General features: G+C 68.2%; 12 protein-coding genes across 12 annotated transcripts; 6 read left to right on the top strand and 6 right to left on the bottom strand.

Annotated features, from left to right (window-relative positions):
- Positions 1-10: 10 nt before the first annotated feature.
- MICPUN_90851 (predicted protein) lies at positions 11-1,459 on the bottom strand. The gene is made up of 4 exons (XM_002502201.1): positions 1,425-1,459; positions 914-1,174; positions 717-814; positions 11-571 (listed from the first exon to the last, which is right to left on the bottom strand). Coding segments are annotated over exons 1-4 (777 nt in total). The 5' UTR covers positions 1,426-1,459; the 3' UTR covers positions 11-154.
- Positions 1,460-1,697: 238 nt separating this feature from the next.
- MICPUN_58804 (predicted protein) lies at positions 1,698-3,294 on the top strand (the record flags this gene model as incomplete). The annotated part of the gene is made up of 1 exon (XM_002502575.1): positions 1,698-3,294. The coding sequence occupies one exon, from the start codon at positions 1,698-1,700 to the stop codon at positions 2,676-2,678; it is 981 nt and encodes a 326-aa protein (XP_002502621.1). The 3' UTR covers positions 2,679-3,294.
- Positions 2,666-3,827, bottom strand: MICPUN_108316 (predicted protein). The gene has a single exon (XM_002502200.1). It carries the CDS (start codon positions 3,823-3,825, stop codon positions 2,785-2,787), a length of 1,041 nt encoding a protein of 346 aa, XP_002502246.1. The 5' UTR covers positions 3,826-3,827; the 3' UTR covers positions 2,666-2,784.
- A 1,935-nt stretch (positions 3,828-5,762) lies between these two features.
- MICPUN_58802 (predicted protein) lies at positions 5,763-6,638 on the top strand (the record flags this gene model as incomplete). Its single annotated transcript, XM_002502574.1, has 1 exon — positions 5,763-6,638. One exon carries the CDS (start codon positions 5,763-5,765, stop codon positions 6,636-6,638), a length of 876 nt encoding a protein of 291 aa, XP_002502620.1.
- A 126-nt stretch (positions 6,639-6,764) lies between these two features.
- MICPUN_58801 (predicted protein) lies at positions 6,765-7,823 on the bottom strand (the record flags this gene model as incomplete). Its single annotated transcript, XM_002502199.1, has 1 exon — positions 6,765-7,823. One exon carries the CDS (start codon positions 7,821-7,823, stop codon positions 6,765-6,767), a length of 1,059 nt encoding a protein of 352 aa, XP_002502245.1.
- Positions 7,824-8,102: 279 nt separating this feature from the next.
- MICPUN_58800 (udp-galactopyranose mutase) lies at positions 8,103-9,679 on the top strand. The gene is made up of 2 exons (XM_002502573.1): positions 8,103-8,207; positions 8,309-9,679. The coding sequence occupies exons 1-2, from the start codon at positions 8,114-8,116 to the stop codon at positions 9,622-9,624; spliced, it is 1,410 nt and encodes a 469-aa protein (XP_002502619.1). The 5' UTR covers positions 8,103-8,113; the 3' UTR covers positions 9,625-9,679.
- Positions 9,635-10,525, bottom strand: MICPUN_58799 (rubredoxin-type Fe4 protein). Its single transcript, XM_002502198.1, has 3 exons — positions 10,403-10,525; positions 10,206-10,292; positions 9,635-10,058 (listed from the first exon to the last, which is right to left on the bottom strand). Exons 1-3 carry the CDS (start codon positions 10,490-10,492, stop codon positions 9,822-9,824), a joined length of 414 nt encoding a protein of 137 aa, XP_002502244.1. The 5' UTR covers positions 10,493-10,525; the 3' UTR covers positions 9,635-9,821.
- Positions 10,526-10,765: 240 nt separating this feature from the next.
- Positions 10,766-14,746, bottom strand: MICPUN_82204 (p-type ATPase superfamily; the record flags this gene model as incomplete). The annotated part of the gene is made up of 2 exons (XM_002502197.1): positions 10,766-13,220; positions 13,308-14,746. 2 exons carry the CDS (start codon positions 14,744-14,746, stop codon positions 10,766-10,768), a joined length of 3,894 nt encoding a protein of 1,297 aa, XP_002502243.1.
- Positions 14,747-16,240: 1,494 nt separating this feature from the next.
- MICPUN_108315 (predicted protein) lies at positions 16,241-16,896 on the top strand. Its single transcript, XM_002502572.1, has one exon. The coding sequence runs from the start codon at positions 16,370-16,372 to the stop codon at positions 16,802-16,804; it is 435 nt and encodes a 144-aa protein (XP_002502618.1). The 5' UTR covers positions 16,241-16,369; the 3' UTR covers positions 16,805-16,896.
- Positions 16,897-16,922: 26 nt separating this feature from the next.
- Positions 16,923-18,337, top strand: MICPUN_50361 (predicted protein; the record flags this gene model as incomplete). Its single annotated transcript, XM_002502571.1, has 1 exon — positions 16,923-18,337. The coding sequence occupies one exon, from the start codon at positions 16,923-16,925 to the stop codon at positions 18,288-18,290; it is 1,368 nt and encodes a 455-aa protein (XP_002502617.1). The 3' UTR covers positions 18,291-18,337.
- A 468-nt stretch (positions 18,338-18,805) lies between these two features.
- Positions 18,806-20,402, bottom strand: MICPUN_100667 (predicted protein; the record flags this gene model as incomplete). Its single annotated transcript, XM_002502196.1, has 2 exons — positions 18,806-18,917; positions 18,994-20,402. 2 exons carry the CDS (start codon positions 20,400-20,402, stop codon positions 18,806-18,808), a joined length of 1,521 nt encoding a protein of 506 aa, XP_002502242.1.
- Positions 20,403-20,565: 163 nt separating this feature from the next.
- MICPUN_58794 (predicted protein) lies at positions 20,566-22,131 on the top strand (the record flags this gene model as incomplete). The annotated part of the gene is made up of 1 exon (XM_002502570.1): positions 20,566-22,131. One exon carries the CDS (start codon positions 20,566-20,568, stop codon positions 22,129-22,131), a length of 1,566 nt encoding a protein of 521 aa, XP_002502616.1.
- Between the last annotated feature and the right edge of the window lie 18 nt (positions 22,132-22,149).

The following is a 22,149-nucleotide window of genomic DNA, read 5'->3' as shown; positions in this document are numbered from 1 at the left end:
CGAAGCGTTTAACGAAGAGAGTCCGCCCTTCGCGGCTCCATCTGTATTACACCGTTTAGACACCAAAATTTTCGTTTGAAAGCAACACCCGCGCAGACGGTCGCGGAGAGGGCGCGCCGGCCCTCCCTAAAACCATATGTCCATCGCCGGAGGATTAGGCCTCCTTGCGCCTCTCGAGCTCCTCCACGATGGTAAGGCGGAGACCCTTACCCTTGGGCAGCGAGATCATGGGCTTGTTGCCCTCCCCGATGACGAAGGTGTTGGAGCTCCTGGTGGCGAACTCGTGGCCGCCCGCATCCTTGACGTGGACAACCTCGACGGAACCCTTGTGCTTCTCGCGCCTCTGGATGACACCGACGCGACCGCGGTTACGGCCACCGGTGATCATCACGAGCGCGCCCGCGTCGTACTTGATGTGGTCGGTGATCTTGTTGGTGGCAATGTCCACCATGACGGTATCCGACTCGTTGATCACGGGGTCGGGGTAGCGGATGGTGCGGCCGTCGTGGAGGTTGACGCAGGGGACACCCTTGTCTCCGAGGCGCTTGGTCTTGACCTTGCACAGCTTGTACTGTTGTCGTCGGGAGGGGAGGCGGGGGGAGGATGGTCAGGCGACTGCGGCAGCGCGCGAGTGGGTGAAAAACACGAGCCGTGCCGCTCGGTCCGGTTTTAGGGTAAAAACCCGCGCGGAGTCCGCGGTGGGATGGGACGCTCACCTGGGCCTCGGTGGAGGAGATCCTGTGCACGACGAAGCGGCCCTTCGCGTCATAGATGAGGCGGAAGTGCTCGTCGGTCTTGTCGATGGAAACGACGTCTGCGGGAGGGAGGGGGATGGGGTTTACGGTCAGCCATCGGGTCCGTCTTTTTTTCTCTCCGCGAACGATGCGATGGAAAGGCGGTTCGCGGTACTCACCCATGAAGCCGGCGGGGTAGCACTTATCGACACGAGTCTTGCCGTCAACCTTGACGAGGCGCTGCATGAGGATGGTGGTCACCTCCTTGTAGGTGAGCGCGTACTTCAGGCGGTTGCGCAGGATGAGGCACAGGGGAAGGCACTCGCGGGTCTTGTGGGGACCGGCGGAGGGCTTGGGGGCGAAGACGCCGCCCAGCTTGTCAAGCATCCAGTGCTTGGGGGCATTGAGCCTCTTGAGGTGCTTCTTGGGTCCGCGAGGCACTGCGAAGGGTTAGAGGAAGGGTTCGTAAAGGTCAGCGACGCGTCCTTGGCCTTGATGCGCAGTCGCATCGCGCATCTAGGGGGGTCGACCCGGCGCGGGATCCCGTCGTTTTTCCTCAAAGCCCTAACGATGAGGAAAAGCGCGCAACCCCGCGAAACCGGACCGACGCCGGGGCGCGACGCCGTCGACGCAGCGCGGGCGCGGCGCACGTCGACGGCGTGAATCGAGGATTGTGGGGATATAACTCACTGTTGGCGTCGCTGTTGCTTACGAGCGGTTGCGCTCAAGCTAAAGAGGGCGTCACAGATGGGCCATTGGAGCTGAAATACATGCTGGGGAGGAGCGCGGGTTCAGATCAGAGTCCCCATTTTCCCATCTCTCGCATGTCCTTTCACTCTCATTTTAGCCCAATTACTGTTTTAATTGCACAATTTGATTCCAAAAGTGAACTCGTCGCCTGTTCCGTCATTTGATTAAACGCTCGACCAAGTCGAGGCGTCGTCACTTTTTATCCACGACAAGATGCTGCGCCTCCTCGCCGTGGCCTCGGCCGCGCGCTGCCAACCCCGCGCCGGCGCCGCCTCCACGCGTCGGCGAGCACCCCACCCGATCACCTCGTTCGCCCCCTCGAACCGCCGCAGCGCCGAGTCCATCCGCGTTCGCGCCGCCGCGCCGGGCGGCGGCGACAGCGGCGACGAGGTTTTCGACGTCGCCAACGTGGTCGATGTGGACGCCATCAGAGCCGCGGTGAACGACGACCCGGAGGTGCGCGCGCAGGAGGCGAAAATCGCCGCCGAGGCGAGGAACGCGGCGTCGCTCCAGGTGGACGCCGAGATGGCGCAGGAGGAGGCCAAGATCGCGCTGGAGATGGGCGCCACCGCTAAGGATGCGTCGTCCCAGCTCGAGCAGGCGCAGGAGGCGGCACTCGCGGAGCTCGAGGCCAAGTCCGCGGCGGTGCTGGCGGCGGAGGCGAAGATGGAGGAGATCGCGCGCGAGCGCCGGGAGCTCCTGGAGGAGGCCGACGGCGCGGCGGTGGGGCAAGCGAGGAGCAAGTGGGGCAGCACCGTCGCCGACGACGTCGACGAAGACGCCGAGAGGATCGAATCCGCCAAAGCCGCAACCGCCGCCGCCGTCGCCGGAGCCCTCCTCTCCCTGCCCCTCACCCTCGCCCAGTCCCCGGGCGGGGTCGTGACGCTCGAATCCGCGGCGGGGATATTCCTGTCTTGCGCGGTGTTCGGCGTCACGTACCGGTATGCGGTGAGGGACGACCTCGGAAACGATCAGCTCAAGGGGGGCGTCGTCGGAGCGTTTGGCCTCGCGAGGGGGTTGGGCTCAGCCGACGTGTACCTTCACGGGAGCGACGCGGGGGAGTTGGCGTCGTGGGCGGAGGCGGCGCTGCTGGCGGGGGAGAGCGTGCTGGTGTTCGCGTTCGCGGCGGCGGCGCTGGAGGCGGGGTTCGCGCGCGAGCTCATCGCCCCGTTCCCGATGAAGAAGAAGCGATGACCTTATGGACCATAGTCTATTTTGCGCTAACAATCTTATCTATACACGTACCGACATGTGCCACGCTTGTTCGACGACCCGGCACACACACGCGAACGAGCGCTCGTCATCGAAGGAACGAGGGGTACCGCGCGCGGTCTCCGTGACCCTCGTCCAGCTCCCCCTCCGACGTGGCATCCGACGTGGCATCCGAGCGGGACCCGCCCCACTCGCTCTCCGACTCGCTGTTCCACAGCGACCCCGCGTCGCTCTCCACCTCGCTTCCGCTCGGCGTGGGGACGTCGGACCACCCGCCGCACGCCCTGAACCCGCCGTCGTCGGACGATACCCCTCCTCCGTCCGACGTGGCATCCGACGTGGCGTACTCGGAGGTTCCGAGCCGGCCGTACGCGGAGTAGTCGTACGTCGCGGGAGCGCCGTGGCCGGCCCACGTCTGCGACCCGCCCGTACCCTTCGTTCGTCTCCCTCGAGCCGCCCGCCCGTCGAGCCCGCCCCTCGGCCCCCCGCGCTCGAGCTCGGAGTCCGAGTCCGAGGCGAGGTCGGATGCCACGTCGGATGCCACGTCGGATGCCACGTCGGATCCCGCGTCGGACGAACCCGTGTCCGACACCGCCGACGACGAGTACCCGCTCGAGCTCGCGTACCCGTCCCCGAAGGGCGCTCCCTGCAGCGCGTCCAGCTCCCCCCTCGGGTCCGCGCTTCCCTCCCTTCGCAGGAACCTGGCCGCCTTGACGCGCTTGGCGTCGACGGCAACCTGCAGCGGAGTCCGCCCCGCCGCGTTCGTCGCGTCCATCAGCTCGCGTCGCGAGGGCTGGCGGGGGTCCCCTCGCCCCGCCGCCTTGAGCACCGTCTTTATCAACCCGACGCAGCCGCCGCGAGCCGCGCGGTGCAGCGCGGTGTCCCCGACACGGTCCGCCGCCCCGAGCGACACCCCCCCGCGCGACACGTGGCGGTACACCGCCGTCTTGTTCCCGTCCGATGCGGCGGCGAGCATGCCCAACTCCGCGGCGGCGAGCGCGCTCGTTCGATCGATCCTCCGTAGAGGCGGCGCGCGTTCCTCCTCCTGCGCGGGCGCCGCGCGGGAGAGACCGGGCGACAGCGGGCTCCTCCTTCCTTTTCGCGGACGGTCTCTCCCCGTCCGCGTCATCGTCCCCCCCGCGCCGTCCCCGACCGCGCCGTAACGGTCGTCGTAACGGTCGCCGTCGCCCACCCTCGGCACCAGCAACACGAAATCCCCGGCGGGCAACCCCGTCGGCACCCCCTCCGCGAGCTCCCAGAACAGCGTGAACCCCCGCCGCCCAATCGCCGCGTACCTCTCGCCAACCACCTCCGACACGCACCTGGCCCGGTACATCCGCTCGCCGCTGGTAGCCGTTTCTCCTAACGACCGTTTCTCCTCGTCGCCCGCGCCCACGGGGCCCCGGATCACCGTTATAGGTCGTCGCAGATGAGCGCTCAGCGCCGCGAGCTCCAGATACGTCGCCGGGACGTTGGAGCGGGACATGACGTCGCAGTAGGCGCGTCGCACCGCGGCGTTGTACAGGTCCTCGTCCCGCTCGCCGTACGCGCCGGACGTTGCCTCGGCTCGCGCGATCTCGCCGACGTGCACCATGGCGCGGCGCCAGTTATCGATCGGCGCGCCCCGTCCCCCGCTCGTCGATTGACGATCCGAGGATTGATGAAAGGACTCGTCCAACAGCTCCGCCCCCCGCACCGCCGTCACGATGGCGTCGTCCACCGCCTTCGTGCTCATCTCCGCCGCGAGCGACGACGACGACGATCGATGATCCGAGGAGGACGACGGACGATCGAGGCGGCTCGACCCCGGCTTACCGCCCTCCTCGTCCGCCTCGTCCTCCTCCACCGAACGCACCCGGTCCATCGCTCCCCGTCGAAGCGCAGCCGCGGTCGCCGCCGCCTGCGCGCGCCCGAGGCTTCGAATGCCCCGGCGGAGAACGGCCGCGACGCTATCCCCGCGGCCGGCCAGGAGGGGGTCGTTTCGTATCCCGTCGTCGGCTCCGGCCCCACCCGCGGATGCGCCTCGCTCGCGCGCCTGGCACACGATCTCGCCGAGCCGCGCGCAGTGAAACAGCGAGTTGCCGTCGCGGAACACCTTCACCTGCTCGTACCCAGCGCGCAGACGGCGATCGGCGATGGACGGCGGCGGCGGCGGCGGGGGCGGAGGCGGGGGAGACGGCGGGGGCGGCGGGGTTCCCTGTCTCGCCGCCGGGCGCCGGAGGTTCTCGGAGACGGGGAAGTCGGCGGTTCGATACCCGACGGGGGCGGCGGGCGAGGAGGAGGCCCTTCCCCCGGGCTCCTCCTTTCCCGACGTATCCGAGAACGGCGCCTCCTTTTCCCTCGCTCGCGCCTCCGCTCGTCCGCTCTCTTCCCGCGCGTCCGCTCGTCCGCTCGTGCTCCAGGAGGGATCGTCCCCCGCCCGCCGCCTCGACGCCGCGCGACGCGCCCTCGCCCTGTTCCGTTCCGCCAGCTCCATCTTCTTCGCGCACTCCGCGCGTATGATGTCGTACTCTCGCGCGGGCCCGCGGCGCCCGCCGCCGGGTCCCCCGCGCGCGTCGCCGGGCACCGCCCCGGGCACCGCGTCGTCCGTCGCGCTCCCATTCGGTCCAGGCCGTCGGTCCAGGCCGAACTCGCCGAGCCCCCCGCCGCGTTTACCGACGGACGCCACGGACGGTCCGCGGGCGCGCAGGGTCGGCGACGACGGCGCGGGTGCGTTCGGATCCCCGCGGGCCCACGCGAGGGTGCGACGCGCGGCGCGCGCGCGCTTGTCCAGGCGTCGGTCGTGCTTGCGGAGCGCGCGGTGGAAGAGGCGAGTGTCCTCGTCGAGCGCCATCGCGGCGTCGCGCGGGTTCAGCGTCTCGAACCCGCCGTCGCCCTCGCTCGGGCGCCGGCGCCGCCACGACGAGAACGTCGCGCCCATCGCACCGTCTCCGCCCGCCCGGTCGGAGCGGCCTCGCGCGCACGTTTTTGGCAACCGCGACTGCACTCCTGTCAGCTTGTTAAATTAATTCTGAAAGCTGACGAGGCTCGGGGCCGCCGCTGGCCAGTCGCGCGCGCGCGCGCGGCATGGGGTCGCCCGCCGTGCCGATCCTCGCGGCGGTCTTCTTCTTGGCGTTCGGCGCGACGGGGGTGGCGATCGATCGACACAGGGCGGGACACCTGCGGGACCCGTTCAGCATACCGACGCAACGCGCGGGCGAGGCGCCCCATCTGCTCATCCTCGCCGCAACTGGGGCGTACTTCGTCGGCGTCGTCTGCGCGTCCGTTTGGCAGAGAGACGCGGTGAGCGACGACGACGGCGACGGCGGGGAGACGGGAGGCGCAGCCGCGCAGGTGCTCGGCTACGGCGTCGCGCACGCCGTGGGCGCGCTCGTCGTCGCCAAAGTAACCGTCGACGATACGTCACGGTGGACAACAGGTGCGCACCTGGCGGGGGTGGCGACGTTCGAGATGTTCGGAGTGTTGTACGCGGCGCGGTGCACGGCGAACGCGTGGAACGCAGCGCACGCGGGACTCGCGGGGTTCAGGCTCGTGGCGACGTCCGCGTTGTTCGCGTCCGTCGCGCTGGCGATGACGTGCACGGGGCGAGCGCAGGCGGAGGCGGCGGCGTTAGCCGGCGAGGAGGAGGAAGCGGGACGGAAGACGTCGGGAGACGTTGGGAAGACGTCGGGTCTCGCGACGCCGCCGATGGGGTCGCGGGCGGCCAGGAGCGGAACGCTCGCGCCGATGGGGTCGCCGCTCGCGCCGATGGGGTCGCCGGCGGGAGCTCGAACGAACAAAGTCGTCCCCGTCGGGCGGGCGGACGAGGAGGCGAGTTCGGGCCATCTCGTGCGAGTCGCGCGAGGGGAAACGCGGTGGATCGAGGCGCTGGCGCGGTGCCAGCTGGTGATGTGCGCGGCGTTCGCGTTCGTGCTCGCGTCCGCCGCCGGGGACGTTCGATAGCGGCGGCTGCGTTTTTCGTTTGTTTGTTCGACGGCACTTAAAAGGTAGCGGCTGATGGATGACGTCGACGTGATGGTACAAAAAATCGCGTTCGTTTGTTCGTTCGTTCGTTCGTTCGTTCGTTCGTCACGCCGAGTCGCGCACGTCGTCGCGTCGTCGCGCCAGTCGCCTCGCCAAGTACGCCGCCGCCGTCGCCGCGCCCACCGCCAGCGCGCCCTCCTCCCCAATCTCCAGATCGCTCTCGACGATCTCGCGGATGCGCGCGAACGCCGTCTCGAAAGCCTCGCCGCCGTCGAGCAACGTGCGACCGTACGCGCCCGCGCCGGCGTAGAGGATCGCGTACGGGATGACGCCCACGCACGTCCCGACGAGATAGGGCGCCAACCGAACCTCACGCACCAGGCCGAAGAGGTAGTTGCTCGCGCTAAACGGGTGCGGCGTGAGGCGGTACAGCGCGATGAGCGTCGCCTGCCGCGTCGGTTCAGATTCCGCGAGGTTCGCGCGCAGCTCCGCCCACTTTCGCGCGAACGCGTTGTCGACGTCTTCCCCGTCGTCCGCGTCGCCGCCATACGCCGTTTCGTATCGACCCGTAGCCGTTTCGTCCCCTCGGGTCCCGCTCCCCGTCTCCTCCTTGACGACTTTCTCGGCCAACGCTCGCCCCGCGCCCCTCGCCGCGAGGAACGCGAGCGTGGCGGCGGTCATGTTCGCGACGATCACCATCGCGGCACCCTCCGTCGCGCCGAAAACTATCCCCGACGTCAACGCCGCCGGCTGCGAGGGAAACAGCGGCAGCATCTCGCTGAGCGTCATCACGAAAAGCCAGAGCGGGATCGTCTCAATCTGGGGCATGGTCTCGAGCCGGTCGAGGACGTCGCGCGCTCGTTCGACGGCGTCGCCCTCGGAAGAAAACGCGGCGAACGCGGCGAGGGACTCGGACGCGTGCGAGGGCGGGACGACGGACGACGCGAGAGCTAGCAGCGCCAACGGAGCCGCGACGTCGATGCGCGACGGACCCGTGTCGACGCGCGTCGTCGGTGCCACGACGTCATCATTGTCCGTTGTTTGTTTTCCATCGACGCGCCTGTGCGCGAAAGCGGCGCAGCCGCGCGTGTATCCGGGACGAACGCTCGTTCTCGACGGCGCGAGACCAGTGCGAGATGCGGCGTGGACCGATATCGCGAGCATTCGAGTCGAGTCCGGCGGAGGCGCGTCCGCCGCGGCGCCTTCTCCGTGTGATGAGCGCGTCGGAAGGAATATACTTCCGAGCGACTTCTCTTCTGGGCCACGAGATGGAAAAGTTGATCTGGACGCGGTCGGACAGTTTCATTTGGGATTCAAGGGAAACGACCGTCTATGAACCAAGGATTGCGACCGACCAAAATCTGGCGGGACCCGAGCGGCGAGGTGTCGACTGATGAGATCGGCAAGCCAGCGACGCGCGCACTGGAGCAGGCGCCGATAGGGAGGAACGAAAGATGCCGACCGGACCGTTCGCGTCGTCCGTCGGCGTCGGGCGCGCGGAACCCGAGTGGGCGGCGCTCAACCTCGTCACGGGCGTGTGCGGCAGAGGTGCGCGCCCGCCCTTCCAGTCCCTCTCGGGTGCCGTGTAACAGATCTCACATTTCCGTCCCTCACAACACCCCTGACCTCCCGTTACCCGTGACCCGCAGATGGCATCCACGAGGGCGGCAACGACGCCGAGGGCCCGCTCCCCCTCGGCGATGACATCATGAGCGGGGACCTGTCCACCTGCCCGCGAGACGTCGACCTCCTCATCGTCGGCGCCGGCCTCTCCGGAGCCGTGCTCGCCGAGCGGTGCTCGCGCGAGCTCGGCATGACCAGCCTGGTGATCGACAAGCGCGACCACCTCGGCGGTAACTGCTACGACTACGTCACCGCCGACGGCATCAGGTGCAGCAAGTACGGCGCGCACCTGTTCCACACCCAGCACGAACGCGTGTGGCGGTACGTCCAGGAGTTCAGCCAGTGGCTGCCGTTCGACCACAGGGTCAAAGGGCGGGTAGTCGCCGACGATGGGACGACAAAACTGGTGCCCATACCTCCCACGCAGGAGACGGTCAACGCGTTGTTCGAGAACACCGACGTGCAAGGCGAGGCGGAGATGCAGGCGTGGTACGACACCGAGCGCGTGGCGCCGCCCAACGGGCGGTCGGCTTCGAACGGCGAGGAGGCGGCGCTGTCGCGGGTGGGCCCGCGGCTGTACGAGAAGATCTTCCGGCACTACACCAAGAAACAGTGGGACAAGTACCCGAAGGAGCTGGACGCGTCCGTGCTGATGCGCCTGCCGTGCAGGACGAGCACGGACGATAGGTACTTCCCGGATCAGTACCAGGCGCTGCCGGCGCGCGGGTACACGCGCATATTCGAGAACATGCTGCTGGGCGATCCAAACGTGACGATTCGGCTCAACTGCGATTTTTTCCGTCACAGAACGAACGGGACTCTCCCGAAGCACGGGTTGCTCGTGTACACCGGGCAGATTGACTCGTACTACGCGGCGCTCGGGATGCCCAAGCTCGAGTACCGATCGCTGCGGTTCGAGGAGGAGTACGTGCCGTCCCCACCCGGGGGTTTCTACCAGGAGTTGATGGTGGTCAACTACCCAGGCGAAGACGTCCCGTACACCAGAATCGTCGAGTACAAGCACACGCCCAACCAACCGCGAGGGACGAGGGACGGGAAAGTAGCCGGGACGGTGATCGCCAGGGAGTACTCGACGGACGTGGGGGAGCCCTATTACCCCGTGCCCAACCCGGAGAACCGGGAGTTGTACGAGAAGTACGCGACGCTCGCGGCGAAGGAGCGCGGGGTTTGTTTCGTCGGGCGACTGGCGAGTTACAAGTACTTCAACATGGACCAGGCGATTCTCAACGCGCTGGAGATGTTCGACAACTTGCGGGAGACCGGGCGGCTGGAACCGAAACGCGCGCCGCACGAGTTCGGGCCGGGGGATGGGCCCAAGTGACACGCACGCGCGGGGGCAGTTAATTCTTTTGTAACCTTATAACCGACTCACCTACAGACGCGCCTTCGGACGGCTCCTTCGGACCCGCTACGTGGGCCCCATACATTCATTCATTCGCGCCCACTCTTTCATCGCGCCTCGGGTCCGAGCGTTCGCGTCGCGACGGACACTCGCGCACGCACGGCACGGCGGCACGATCACGCGAGCTTGACGAGGGCGTAGAGCGCGAGGACGAAGAGTCCGGTGATGCCGAGGGAGGCGATCGCGATGTTCATCTCGGCCTGGGTCTTGAGCGCGAATCGCCTTTCGCCGCACGCGGGGCATCGCTTGTTCTCGGCCCACTGGCCGAGGGAGCCGTCGTAGATGTAGCCGCAGCCCTGGCAGACCCAGAGCTTGCCGTCCACGGTGGCGAACTGCGGGTTGGGCTTCTTGCCCTGTTTTCGTCGAGACGAGGGGGAGACGAAGGCGTGATCCTCGGTCAGCGCGCGCGACGAAGACAATCGTAGTTTGCATTTGTCGGGCGAGAAACGATCGGATTGGGGACGCGGTGCTGGCGGATGCGGGGTTGGGGGTATTCTCACCGTGGCGGAGGTGCCGTCGGTCTTCATGCCCATCTCACGCGCCCTCACGACGGTGGAAACGCGAGCCTTGGGGAGCGCGGGGCGAACCTGAGCATCGCGGGGGCGAAGCGGGGCACGTTCGTCAGCGAACCGCGTGGAATAGGGTAACGATAAGCGTGACAGCAGGGGGCGGATGACGAGAGCGGGGGATCGCTCACCGAGGCGACGCGGGCACCGCGGTTGAAGGCGGCGGCCTTGCCCGCCTTGACCGGGGCGGAGACACGAATGGAGGAGGCGACGGCGGACATCGTTATCGATTCGAGCGGCGACGTGCGAGGGCGCGTCGGGACAGAGTGACCACGTAAGATGCCTGCAGCAGGGGCTTACGTGTCATATCCTCCCCCGACAACAATGTTCCGACGCCTTCGCATTTTCGCGACGGATTCCAACTGATGCGCAGTCACGACAGTCTCTGAATAACAAAATTATAACGCGAACCAACCACAGTCATCACTGAACCACACCACCCATTACCCGTATAGACAGACACGCCCCAAAAATGTGAACCCATCACACGCCACTCAAACCAGCTCCTCGTCGCTGAGCTCCGCGTTGGTCACCTCCCAGTCCGGCTCCACCTCCGCCGCCGCCCTCGCCGCCGCCAGCGCCTCGAGGTAGCTCGGGTTCCTGCTCTTCCTCCGGTCGCGGCGCGCGCGCCACTCGTCCTCGGCGCAGACGCAAGACGTGCACGACGTCCTCGCCGGCCGGGGCGGTGACTCACCACGCGGGCCCGAACCTTTCGTCGGTTTTTTATGAGTACCCTCTTGGTCGTCGACGTTTTCGCGCAGCGACACGTCGACCACGACGGGGAGCAGCGGCCCGGTAGCCGCCTTTGCCGCCTTTACCCACGCCCGATCCTTCGCCTTCTTCGCCCGCGCGTCGCACGCCTCGCGCAGGATGTGCCAGTCCTTGGGGGCTAGGAACCGAAGTAAAACCTCGGCGACGGCGTCGGGCGCGACGGCGCCGACGACGGCGACGGTGACGGCGAGCCAGAACCTCGGCTCCGGAAACAGCGCTTCCGCGACGCCGGAGACTGGGGCGAAGACGCCGAAGGAGACGTACGCGTCGGAGACGAGGCGCACGAACGGGAACCACGCGCACACGCTCCCAAACACCGCGAGCGCGTTGAACACCGTCCAGTGGTTGGTGCGTATCGCAACCTTGGCGTCGCACGCGCATATGGCGGCGGTGAAGACGGCGATTCCCACGGCGAAGAGGTCCCACTGCTTGCCGTCGTACGTGCTCGCCTCTGGGTCGCCCAGCACCGCGAGGCACGCGAAGAGGCACCACAGCGAGTGCCAAGACGCGGAGAGTAGCCAAACAAACGCGTCGAGCAAAAACCGCGCGTTCGTGTACTTGGAAGACTCTCGATACAACTCGGGGTGCGCCAGCGACGTCGCCGGGGAGACGTCCTGGTCGAAACACGCGAACGCGACGGTGGGCAACGAGGTCCACAGCACGTTGAACGTCGCGATCGCGGCCGTGGTGAAAACCGGCTGGGCGCTCATCGCGCTGACGCACCCGAACCATACGTTGGCCATCGCGTAGACAAAGTTTTTGTAAAACGCGTACAGCACAACCTCTCGGTTACGCTTCGCGGACCATCGCCCGTGCACGAGGAGTAGGTTGGCGAGGAACCGGAACTGGCCGACGGAGTAATCGGACGCGAGCACCGCGGCGCGCCCCTCCCTGCCGCTGATGCCGACGCCGATGTGCGCAGCCTTGATCATGCCCACGTCGTTGGCGCCGTCGCCGACCCCCATGGTGACGAATCCGCCTCTTTTCTTCATCAGCGTCGTGACCCTGGCTTTTTGTATGGGCGATACCCTGCAGCAGACCACGCCGGAGGAGGCGCGGCACAGCGCCAGGAAGTGGGACTGGGACTCGTCGGTGGCGAGCGCGTGCTGCAGGGCGCCGCCCTCGATGACCAGCCCGAACGTGCAACCCCGAGCGGCGTCCTCGCAAGCCTCCTTCGCTTTATCGCGAAGAAACCGGGGATTGGCTCCGTTTCCAGAGATTGGGTCGCCGACGAAATCGGACTCCTGGACGATGGCGAGCTCACCCTCGGCGTCGATCAACCTGCACGTGTTCGCGATGGACACCGCCGTCTCCAGCTTATCGCCCGTGAGCATCCAAACCAGGCACCCCGCGCGACGCAGCGTCTCGATCGTCTCCGGTACCCCGTCCTGAAGCTTGTCCTCCACGGCTGTGGCGCCGACGAGGGCGCAGTCGCGCTCGATGAGCTCGGCGACGTCGGCAAGGGCGCCCTCGCGGTCCACGAGCGCCGCCTGCGCGGCGTTATACTCGTCGAGCCAGCCGCGAAGTTCGTGTGGGGGAACGACGCGCTGCGCGAGGACCAACGTTCGAAGCCCCTCGCGGGCGAAATCGTCCAGGTGCGCCTTGGTGGCGTCGACGTTTTTCGCCGCGGCTTCGTCGGCTGGGGGCGCGAGGCGCTCGAGCACCGCGTTATCCGCACCCTTGAGAAGCAAAACGCACGTCCCGGTGGCGACGTCGCGGATCACCACGGACATGCGCTTGCGCGCGGAGGTGAACTCGTTCACCGCGAGAACCTCGCACCGTTCGGTCACTACGCCGGCGAAATCGCCGTTCGCCGAGCCGCACGCGCCCGTGCGCAAGTCGTCGGTGCTGCCATCCGGCGGGTGCGACTCCGTCACCACGGCACCCGCGGCGTTGGACAACAGTCTGCGACCGAGTAAGGCGGCGCCGGTGACGAGCGCCTCCTCGTCGGGCGAGGACGCCTGGTACCGGAGCCCGCCGAACACGGCGCCGGAGCCGCGGTCGTCGGAAGATGAACCGTCATCGCGAGACGAATAATCGTCGCAAGATGAATCCGCCGCGGGGACGACGGTGTGGCACGCGGAGAGGTGGCGGAGAAAGGCGAGGATCGCGGGGTCGCGCGCCCCCGCGGCGGCACGGAGCGCGACGGACCGAGCGATCGTGTGAACGTCGCGGGCGCTCGATCGATGGCGTCCGCGTTCGTCGTCGTCGTCGTCGTCGTTCAAATCGTCGAGGCTCAGATCGGCGAACCCGTCGGGGTCAAACTTTTTTGAACTCTTCGCCGAAAGCATCGGCGTGGAGGGGAGCGTGCGCGCGGCTTGTTCCGCCCGAGCGTCGTCCGCCGAGTACACGCGGCCGCCGACGGAGCACTTCACGAACGCCATCACGTTCTGCGTCAGCGTCCCCGTCTTGTCGGACAGCACGCATCCGACCTGCCCGAGTTCCTCGTTGAGCGCGGTGGTCCGGACGCCGCACTTGACGTCGTTGACCGGGTCGTACATCGACCTGTCGAGGCCGATCCAGCCGCACTGCATCACCTTCACGAGCTCCAACGTGACGTAAAGCGAGATGGGTATGAGCGCGTTGAGTAAGACGAGGAAGCGGACCAGTTGCGTGAGGTAGTCCGTCGCGCCCGCGCCGTCAACGTCGGGCCACGCCCCGCTCGGCGTCAGGTACCAGTGACGAACCTCGGAGGTTTGCTCGGTCAAAAACCAACGCCTCTGCAGCGCCGCGCACAGGAGACTCACGCCGAGCTGAAACGCTCCGATGCACAGCACGAGCGCGTTCATCTGACGCTCGAGCGAGGACACCTTGCGAGGGGATCGGACGGAGTTGCGCATGAGCTTGGTGTCGCCGCCGGTGAACACGACGACGCCCGCGATCCAATCCGTGTTGCGAAGAGTGCTCCCCCGAAGCAGCACGTTATCCACGCTCACGCCCAGCTCGGCACCCCCGTCGGCACCCCCGTCGGCACCCCCGTCGGCACCCCCGTCGGCACCCAGGCCGACCCACTTACCCTCGAACTTGTACAGCTGGTTGTTGGGAGCCTCGCACTGGATCACCGCGCCCTGGAGCGCCTTCTCGAGGATAACCGCGTCGGGATCGGAACCGCGACCCGAAGCCACCCCGGGGATGGCGCACGCTCGCTTCGCCTTGAGGTTCGTCTCGCCGTCGAGGTTGGCCGTCTCGACGAAGCCCACGCCGGCGCGGTCCGAGGATTGGACGCACACGACGTCGGCGGGGAGCTCCTGGTTGTTGCGCACGAGCGCGATATCGCCGACGCGGAGGTCCTTCCATCGGATCGTCTCCAGCGTCGTCGTGAGGGCGCCCCCGCCGCGTGGCGGGTTTTTCGGGCGGAGGATCCGGACGCACGGCGTGGCGTTGACCGCCGCGTCGGAGCGGTGCCTGAAGTAATCGTCGTACGCCTCCTTGGCGGCGTTTATGGACAGGACGAACGCGAGCGGCGCGATGGTCGTGGACCAGTGCGTCGGGGAGAGCCCCGGGAAGAAGACGTCGAGCTGGAGCATCCCGATTAAGAGAAAGTACACGTTGGCGACGCGCTGGAACTGCTGCCAGAGGTTCTTGGGCACGAAATTGTACGCGGTGTAGTGCGACGTGGTGATATCGTTCGCGGTGAACGCCCTGGCGCGGAGCTTGCGGGTCTGAGAGTGGCGGGGATACGGGGAGGTGAGCGGCGGACGCATTTGGTAATTTCCGAGGGGCCGAAACGGCGCGGGGACGGGAAAGATCCGGGCGCGGGGCGGGAGACTCGAGCGCGCGCACCGCGGGATCATCGTCGCGCAAGGAGGGCGAGACGATACGCGCGGGGTCTTCCGCCATGGTTCCTCGGTCGTATCGGTGCTCGTGAAGTGCGACCAACCGACCGCAGCCCGCGCGGTGGGTTGTGTCCCAAAGCGGGAGGGCACCAGCCTTCTTTCCTCGGACAGGCGGAAGCCGAACCGGCGCCCGGTTGATCTGACCTCGCCGCGCGCCGAAATTCGGATGTGGTGTTGGTCCCAGCTGTTGGTCCCTTCGGAAATTGAATTGGCGGGTCGCCAGAGTAGGTTGCACACGGCATGAGGAGCGGCGCGGCGGCGCTCGCGCTGTGCCTCATGGCCGTCGTCGCCGCGGGCGACGACGAAGGCGACGTCGCGGCGTCGGTGGTCGCGACGGTCGGGTCGGGAGTCGGGGCCGGATCCGAAAATTGGAAAATGGGCACCGAAGGCGCGTCGTCGGTGGGGGCGCCGGAGTACCCGGCGTATCCGGCGTATCCCCCCATCGCTCCCGCCGCACCCCCCGCGCCCCACTATCCCCACTACCCCGCGTGGCCGGACATGCCCTCACCCCCGCCGCGGCCCGCCAACCCACCCCCGCCGTGGCCGCCGTGGCGACCCGGCGCACCGCCGCGACCTCCCCAACCGCCGCGGCCGCCCCACCCGCCCCACCCGCCTAGGCCGTCGCCGCCGTCGCCGCCGCCCCCGTTCGTCACGCCCCCGCCGGCGCGCATGATCTACCCGCCGCTCCCGGTGGGATCGCCGAGGTACCCGCCCGCGCCTCTCGCGCCCGCGCCCCCGCCGCCGCCGCCGCCGTCGTCCGCGACGGCGGCGTTCTTCTTCGCGGTCGCCGTCGCCGTCGTCGCCGCCGCCGCGTGGATCGGGTTCGTCGCGGGGACGGACCGACCGACCGACGGCGGCGACGGCGACGGCAGACGATTCGAACACGGCGGCGCGGGGGGATGGCTCGGGGCGGCGCGAAGGAGGATCTTCGGCGAGTACGGCAGCGACGACGAGGATGGCGAATTGTTGATCGACGTCGACGACAATCTCGGCGGCGGCGACGACGACGACTCCGCGGGGGGTTTCTTCGCGCGCGGGTCCTCCCGCGGGCCGCCCACGCCCATGGACGACCTGCGCGGCGCGTTTCACCGCGCGTCCGCCGCGGTCGCGACGGGTTTCGACGCGGTTCGTCGCGCCGTGAACGCGGGCGGCGACGGCGATCTCCCGCCGCTCTCCGCGCCGCTGCTCGGGGAGTTCGGCGGGGACGGGGACGGGGATGGCGCGAGGGCCGGCGCGATGGTGGCCATCCCGGAGGATCTCGAGGCGACGCCGCTCGGGTCGGATTCCACGCCACGCGGGTTCGATCGTCGAGGCGGCGGCGGCGATGGAGGAGGAGGAGGAGGAGGAGGAGGCGACGGAGGAGGAGGAGGATACGGCCGAAAACTTCGTCGCGGCGGGCACCACACACGCGGGTGGTCATCGCGCGACGACGACGGCTCGAACCTCTCGGCGGCTCGGCGGCTCGCGGTGGACCCCAACGAGACGGCGACGATGTTCCCGCGTCGTCCGACGCTGCAATCCGCGAGCTCCATCGCGGCGTCAGAAACGGAACGAGAAATCCACGAAGACGACTCGGTCGACTTTGTGGTGGACGACGAGACGGACGGGGACGGGGAGATGCGCGGGGTCGACGACAGCAGAGTGGGAGTTGGAGGAGGTCCCGGCGGGTCGTCGTACGCGTTCGTGCCGGATCCCCCCGTCGTGTACGCCGACGACTACGCGTCAGAGAGCGACGGGTACTCGTCCAGGGGAGGGTACTCGTCCAGGGGAGGATACTCTTCCAGGGGAGGATACTCTTCCAGGGGAGGAGGGGTGCCGGGAGGGTCGAGAACGCCGAGGGCGAGCGGGATACACTACTACGGCGTCGGGGCGAGGGGCGCGGGGGCGCGGGGGCGACACGACGAGGGTTGGAGCGACGAGGTCTGAGCGCGAGCTCCGTCGACTTGGTGGTTTTTAGTTTTAGGATTTCTTTTTTGGTTGACTGGTTGACCAGCCCACCAGCCAGACGGATCACGCACAGAGCAAACAGTCCAAAAAGGATTTCATGTTTATTCCCATTTTTTTGATTGGTCGAAGCGACTGCCAACTGGATCGCCAGCAACGAGAATCTTCCCGCGCGGTTGGCAATCGGATCCGCGCCTTCCCCGCGTCCGCGATGGCTCCCGCGATGGCGATCGTCAGCGCGTCGTCCGTCACCACCCGCACGATCACCCCCGCTCGCGTGGTCGCCGGCGGGCGCCGCCAGGCGGCCGCTCGCGTCCCCGCCGCGGCATCATCCGCGTCGTCGCGAAATGACTCGATCGCGCGCCGGATGCGCGGGAGGACGGACTCCGGGCGCGGCGTCGCCGCGGCGGCGTTCAACTTCAAGAACCCCTTCGGCGGCAAGTCCGAGCCCGAGGATGATGCGGATGAGGCTGGCGACGGGGCGGCGTACGTGGACGACGCCGTCGACGGCAACCCCTTCCTCTCCAAGTCCAACAGCTCGACGCCCTCGTCGGACGAGCGCGACGATGCCGCGCCGGAGCTCAAGCTCCCGAAGCTCCCGGCCAACCCCTTCGCCTCCTTCGGCGCCAAAGCCGCGGAGCCCGAGGACGAGGAGGACGCGTACGAGGAGGAGGAGGAGGAAGCGTTTGAAGAGCCCGCCAAGAGCGGCAGCCCCTTCGGCAACCCCTTCGCCTCCTTCGGCGCCATGAACCAGACCATCGATCAAACCGTCGATCTCGACTACGGCGACGACGAGGACGACTTCGAGGAACCGAAGAAGGGCGGGTTCGGGGGTTTCGCGCTCCCGTCGTTCCCGACGCCCGCCAAGAAGGAAGCCAAGCCGCCGACGCCCGCCGCCGCCGCCCCGGCCAAGCGGGAATCCGGCAAAAGCCTCGGCAACTGGGAGCGAACCTTCAAGGATGGCGTCAAGGATGGCGACATTCCCACGTGGACGTTGGACCCGGAGCCCGTCAGGGGCGCGGCGCTGAGGCCCGTCAAGCTCCGCACCGGCGATATCCTCGTCGTCGGCCGCGATAAGGGCCCGGGGATCGATTACGTCGCCAAGGTCAACTGCGTCTCTGGCGTGCACTGCCAGTTCGAGATGGAGGGCAACAAGCTGTTCGTCACGGACCTCGGGTCCACGAACGGCACCTACGTCGCGGGCCGCGAGGTGCGCAAGAACGCCCGGACGAGGGTGTACAACGGCGATACCGTTCGGCTGGGGGCGGAAAACGTTAACGGCGAGGCGTTCGTCACCTTCGACACGGATCTCACCGGCGCGAAGGAGCTCGACAAGAACACCGAGTACGGGCAGGTGCAGGCGGTGGTGGAGGCGCTGGGCGGCCCAAAGGTGGTGGTCAACTTTCTCATCATCAACGTGTTCTTCCAGCTCGGGTTCTACCTGCTCCTCAACCTGCAGACCAACTGATAGTCTACATGCAAACAACTTGTGATACTACGTACTCTTCGCCGTTCAGACAACGTACTCTTCGCGTCCGTTTGTCGACGAGGCTCACGCGCCGCCGTCGGGCTCGTCGTCCTCGTCGACGATTTTGATGAAATTTTTTCTCGACGCCGCCGCCCTCCCTTTCTCCTCCCTCGCCGCCACGATCTCCCTCAGCGCCGCGCCCGCGCGCTCCCGCCTCGCGTTGTTCCGCCGCTTGATGTTTCCGTTCTCCCACGCGCAGTACGCCGCGCGCACGCACGGCACGGCGAAGAAGACCACCGCGTACCAGAACAGGAGCGGATACAGTTTGGAGCACATCCACGGGAACATCTCGAGGAAACGAATCGTAGCCGGGACCGTCTCGTAAACAATCTCTCCCCCCGCAGCCTTCGCCGCCGCGACCGGGTCCTCCCCGGCTTTCGTCGCGGCGTCCGCGGCGGCTTTAGCCTTTTGAACCGTCTCGGCCTGGTCCCTCAGCCGTTGCTTCGCTTGCTCTCTCACGACGTCGGAGTCGTATCGATGCCCGGGGGCGATTTTGCGACCCATCGTCCTCCGCGCCCTGATCCCCAGTGGACGCCTCGGCGCGCGGAAATCCATCCCTCCGACGCGCTTGAACAAGAGCACCATCACCAGATTGAGAATCCCGAGCCCGACGACGAGCGGGGTCTTCTCCCCGCCCTCCCACACCGGCCGCGCGCGTTCAAAGATGGGCGGGGGTATGGGCGGGGGAAGCGTCCTGATTGGTCGGCTTCGCGATTCCCCGGTCCCGCCCCCCCCGCCGCTCCCCTCGTGGTCCTCCAGCGTCGACACCTGCAGCGCGGGGAACACGTACACCAGCCGGCCGTCCTCGGAGCTCTCCGCGTGCCCCCCGAACTTGGCGAGTGCCTCGAGGACGTATCCCTCGTGCATCCGCGACGCGTCGCCCCGGGCGTCGTCTTCTTTTCTCCGGATGATGTTCCGGATGATGTTCCGGACCGTCGCGGCCAAGGCGTCGAGCCCGCCCCCGCGGTGGTCCCGGAGCAGGTACGAGTCCAGGAACGGCGCGAGCTGCTCGGCGTACACAACGCCTTGGTTCGCCCTGAGCAGCAGACCCACGGCTCGCCAGCGTCGGTGCTCGAGGTCCTCGTTTGGATCGCCGCGGCCGAAGACAAACGCAAAGACGCTCTCGATGAACGACAGTTCGCGGTTCTTGTCCCCTTCGCCGCGCTCCGCCTCGTCCTCCTCGGCGAGGAACCTGTCCCAGTCGGCACCCGGACCACCCGGGGGGTCGCGGTCGGGAGGGCCCGGGCGTCCTCCGCCTCCTCCTCCGCCTCCTCCTCCTCCTCCTCCTCCTCCCCGTCCCCCTCCTCCTCGTCCTCCGCCGCCGCCGCCGTCGTCGCCTCCGGGCGGGGCCGCGCCTCCGCCGGCGCCCTTCGCGGGCTGTCCGTGCCGCAAACCCCGGCCGTACTCCCCGTGCAGGCGCTGATGCATCCTGTACTCGTGCTCGTTCCAGTACGTCAGCCACCATATGTCGCGCATGTAGAGGTAGAGCCAGAAGTTGTCGTTGAGGCCGCCGTGGTGGTGGTAATACGGTCCGCCGCCGCCGCCGCCGCCGCCGGGCCCTCCCGGGCCGAAGAACAGCGGGAGCTGCCCGCCCCCGCCGCCCCTGTCCCTGCTCTGCGTCAGGGCGATGATCATGATCGCGACGAGCGCGAGGAAAACGAGCACCACCGACACCACGAGGAACACGCTGAAGCAGAATCGGAACGCGGTGAGGAAGCCCCGCCACGCCCTCCTGCGGAACGCCCGGTTGTTCTCTATCGCGTTGCGCGACAGCACCGCGGCGCGCACGCGCCTGGGAAACACGTATATCACCTCCCCGGTCAAGGCCTCGACCTCCACGTGCGCCCCGGCGAGGTGCGCGATCCTCACGAGCGACGATCTCATGTCCTCGGCGGTGCCCGAGAAGGACGACGACGACGACGCGAGCATGACGTCTCCCAGGGTGAACCTCGGCGCGAGCCGCTCGCAGGTCTTCATGATCTCCCACGCCATCTTGCCGTCGGCGGCGACGCCCTCGGGCGCCGCGCCGTCGTTAGAACCCGGCGCCGCCATGCCTCGGCGCGTCCGATTGTGACGACGCTCCATCTCGAACGCACGCCCGCTGGGTTTGGAAATCTGTTGGACGACTCGCGTTTTCGAGCCGGGGCGCGCGGTCGCCGGGGAGCCAGTGGGAAGGGGCGCGCCGCGAGCCAGTGGTGGGGCGACGGGCGCGCGAATGGCGCCCCGCGGGCCCGTGCGCGTCGCGATATGCGGCCCGCCGGGTGCCGGGAAGACCGCGCTCGCGCGCGCGGCGGCGAGCGCCGCGGGCGTCGGCCCCGCCGGGCACGGGGCGGACTTCCACGCCCGTCGCCATCACTCCGACGGCTGGGGACGGAACGCGCGGAGCACCGCGCCGCCAGCGACGATCCCGGCGCACCTCGCCGGGCCCGACGACGATGACGATCGCGCGGTGATGTTGCTGGACACGCCGGGGTGGGCGCCGTCGAGCGGCGGCGGCGGGGGCGCGAACGGTACCGTCCCCACCTCGTGCCCGCCGCTGGCGTCGCTCGTGCCGCACCTGCGAGGCGTCGCGCGCGACGCCGACGTCGTCGTGTTGGCGTACGACGCGGGCGGAACGACGCGGGAAGTGACGGAACGCATCAACGCGCTCAGTTCGCTGTGGCTCCCGGCGCTGCGCGAGGCGCTCCAGCGGCCGAGGCGACGGGCGCGCAGACGCTCGGGGTCCCAACCGTCGGAGATGGGCGACAACGACGACGAAGACGACGAGGGCACGCGGAGGATCCCGGTGGTGGTCGCCGGGTGCAGGCGCGACGCGCGCCGCGGGGAGGACGCCGGCGGGCGGACGCCGGTGACGAACGGCGCGAACGGTGTCGGCCGTTCCGACGACGACGCCGGCCGCGCCGACGGAGCGCCGGCCGCGGACAAACCGAAGAAACCGAAACCAAATCTAAAACCAAATCCAAAAACCGCCGCGCCGGGGGCTTCGAACGACGCGAACGGCGGCGGCGGCGGCGGCGGCGACGGCGACGTCGACGTGGAGGCCGCGCTGCTGGCGCTGATGGACGCGTGGCGCGAGATCGAGTCGTGCGTGGAGTGCAGCGCGCGCACGGGTTTCAACGCGTTGAAAACCGTGCGGCTGGCGAGGAGGGGGGCGATTTTCCCCGTAGCGCCCCTGCTCCAAACGCAGCCGAGCTCCAGCGACCCGTCCAGCTCGCCCGGGCAGATCGCCGAGCTGTCCGCGCGGTGCACTCGCGCGCTCGCCGACGTGTTTCACGCGCACGACGTCGACGGCGACGGCGCACTCGCGGACGTCGACTTGGTTCGCATGCAGCGGCGGGCATTCGGCGTCGCGCCGGCGCCGGGCGAGCTGGACGGGCTTAAGCGGACGTGCGCGGACGCGACGAACGGCGCGGGCGTCGTGACGCTCGACGGCGACCACACGGGGTTGACCCTACGGGGGTTCCTGTACGCGCACGGGCTGTTCGTGGCGAAGGGTCGCGCGGAGACGACGTGGACGTTGCTTCGCGCGCACGGATACGACGACGACCTCGAGCCAATCGTCGACGACGGGGAGGCGGGCGAGGACGGGGAGGGGGAGGAGGACGGGGACGGGGAGGGGGAGGCGCGCGGGTTTCCGTCCAAGACGCCGGCGGTGGACGTCGCCGCGTACCTCGCCGCGGGGGCGGTGCTCGCGGGCGCCGCCGTGTTCGCGTTCCGAACGACGGGCGGGAGGGACGCGCGGCCGCCGGGCGGATTTATCACTTCCGAGTGCTTTCATTGAGACGCGTTCATTGAACCT

Source organism: Micromonas commoda, chromosome 5 (assembly GCF_000090985.2).
Source record: "Micromonas commoda chromosome 5, complete sequence".
Lineage (NCBI taxonomy): Eukaryota > Viridiplantae > Chlorophyta > Mamiellophyceae > Mamiellales > Mamiellaceae > Micromonas > Micromonas commoda.
The sequence above is the reverse complement of the archived record's forward strand: the minus strand, read 5'-3'. Positions and strand labels throughout refer to the sequence as shown.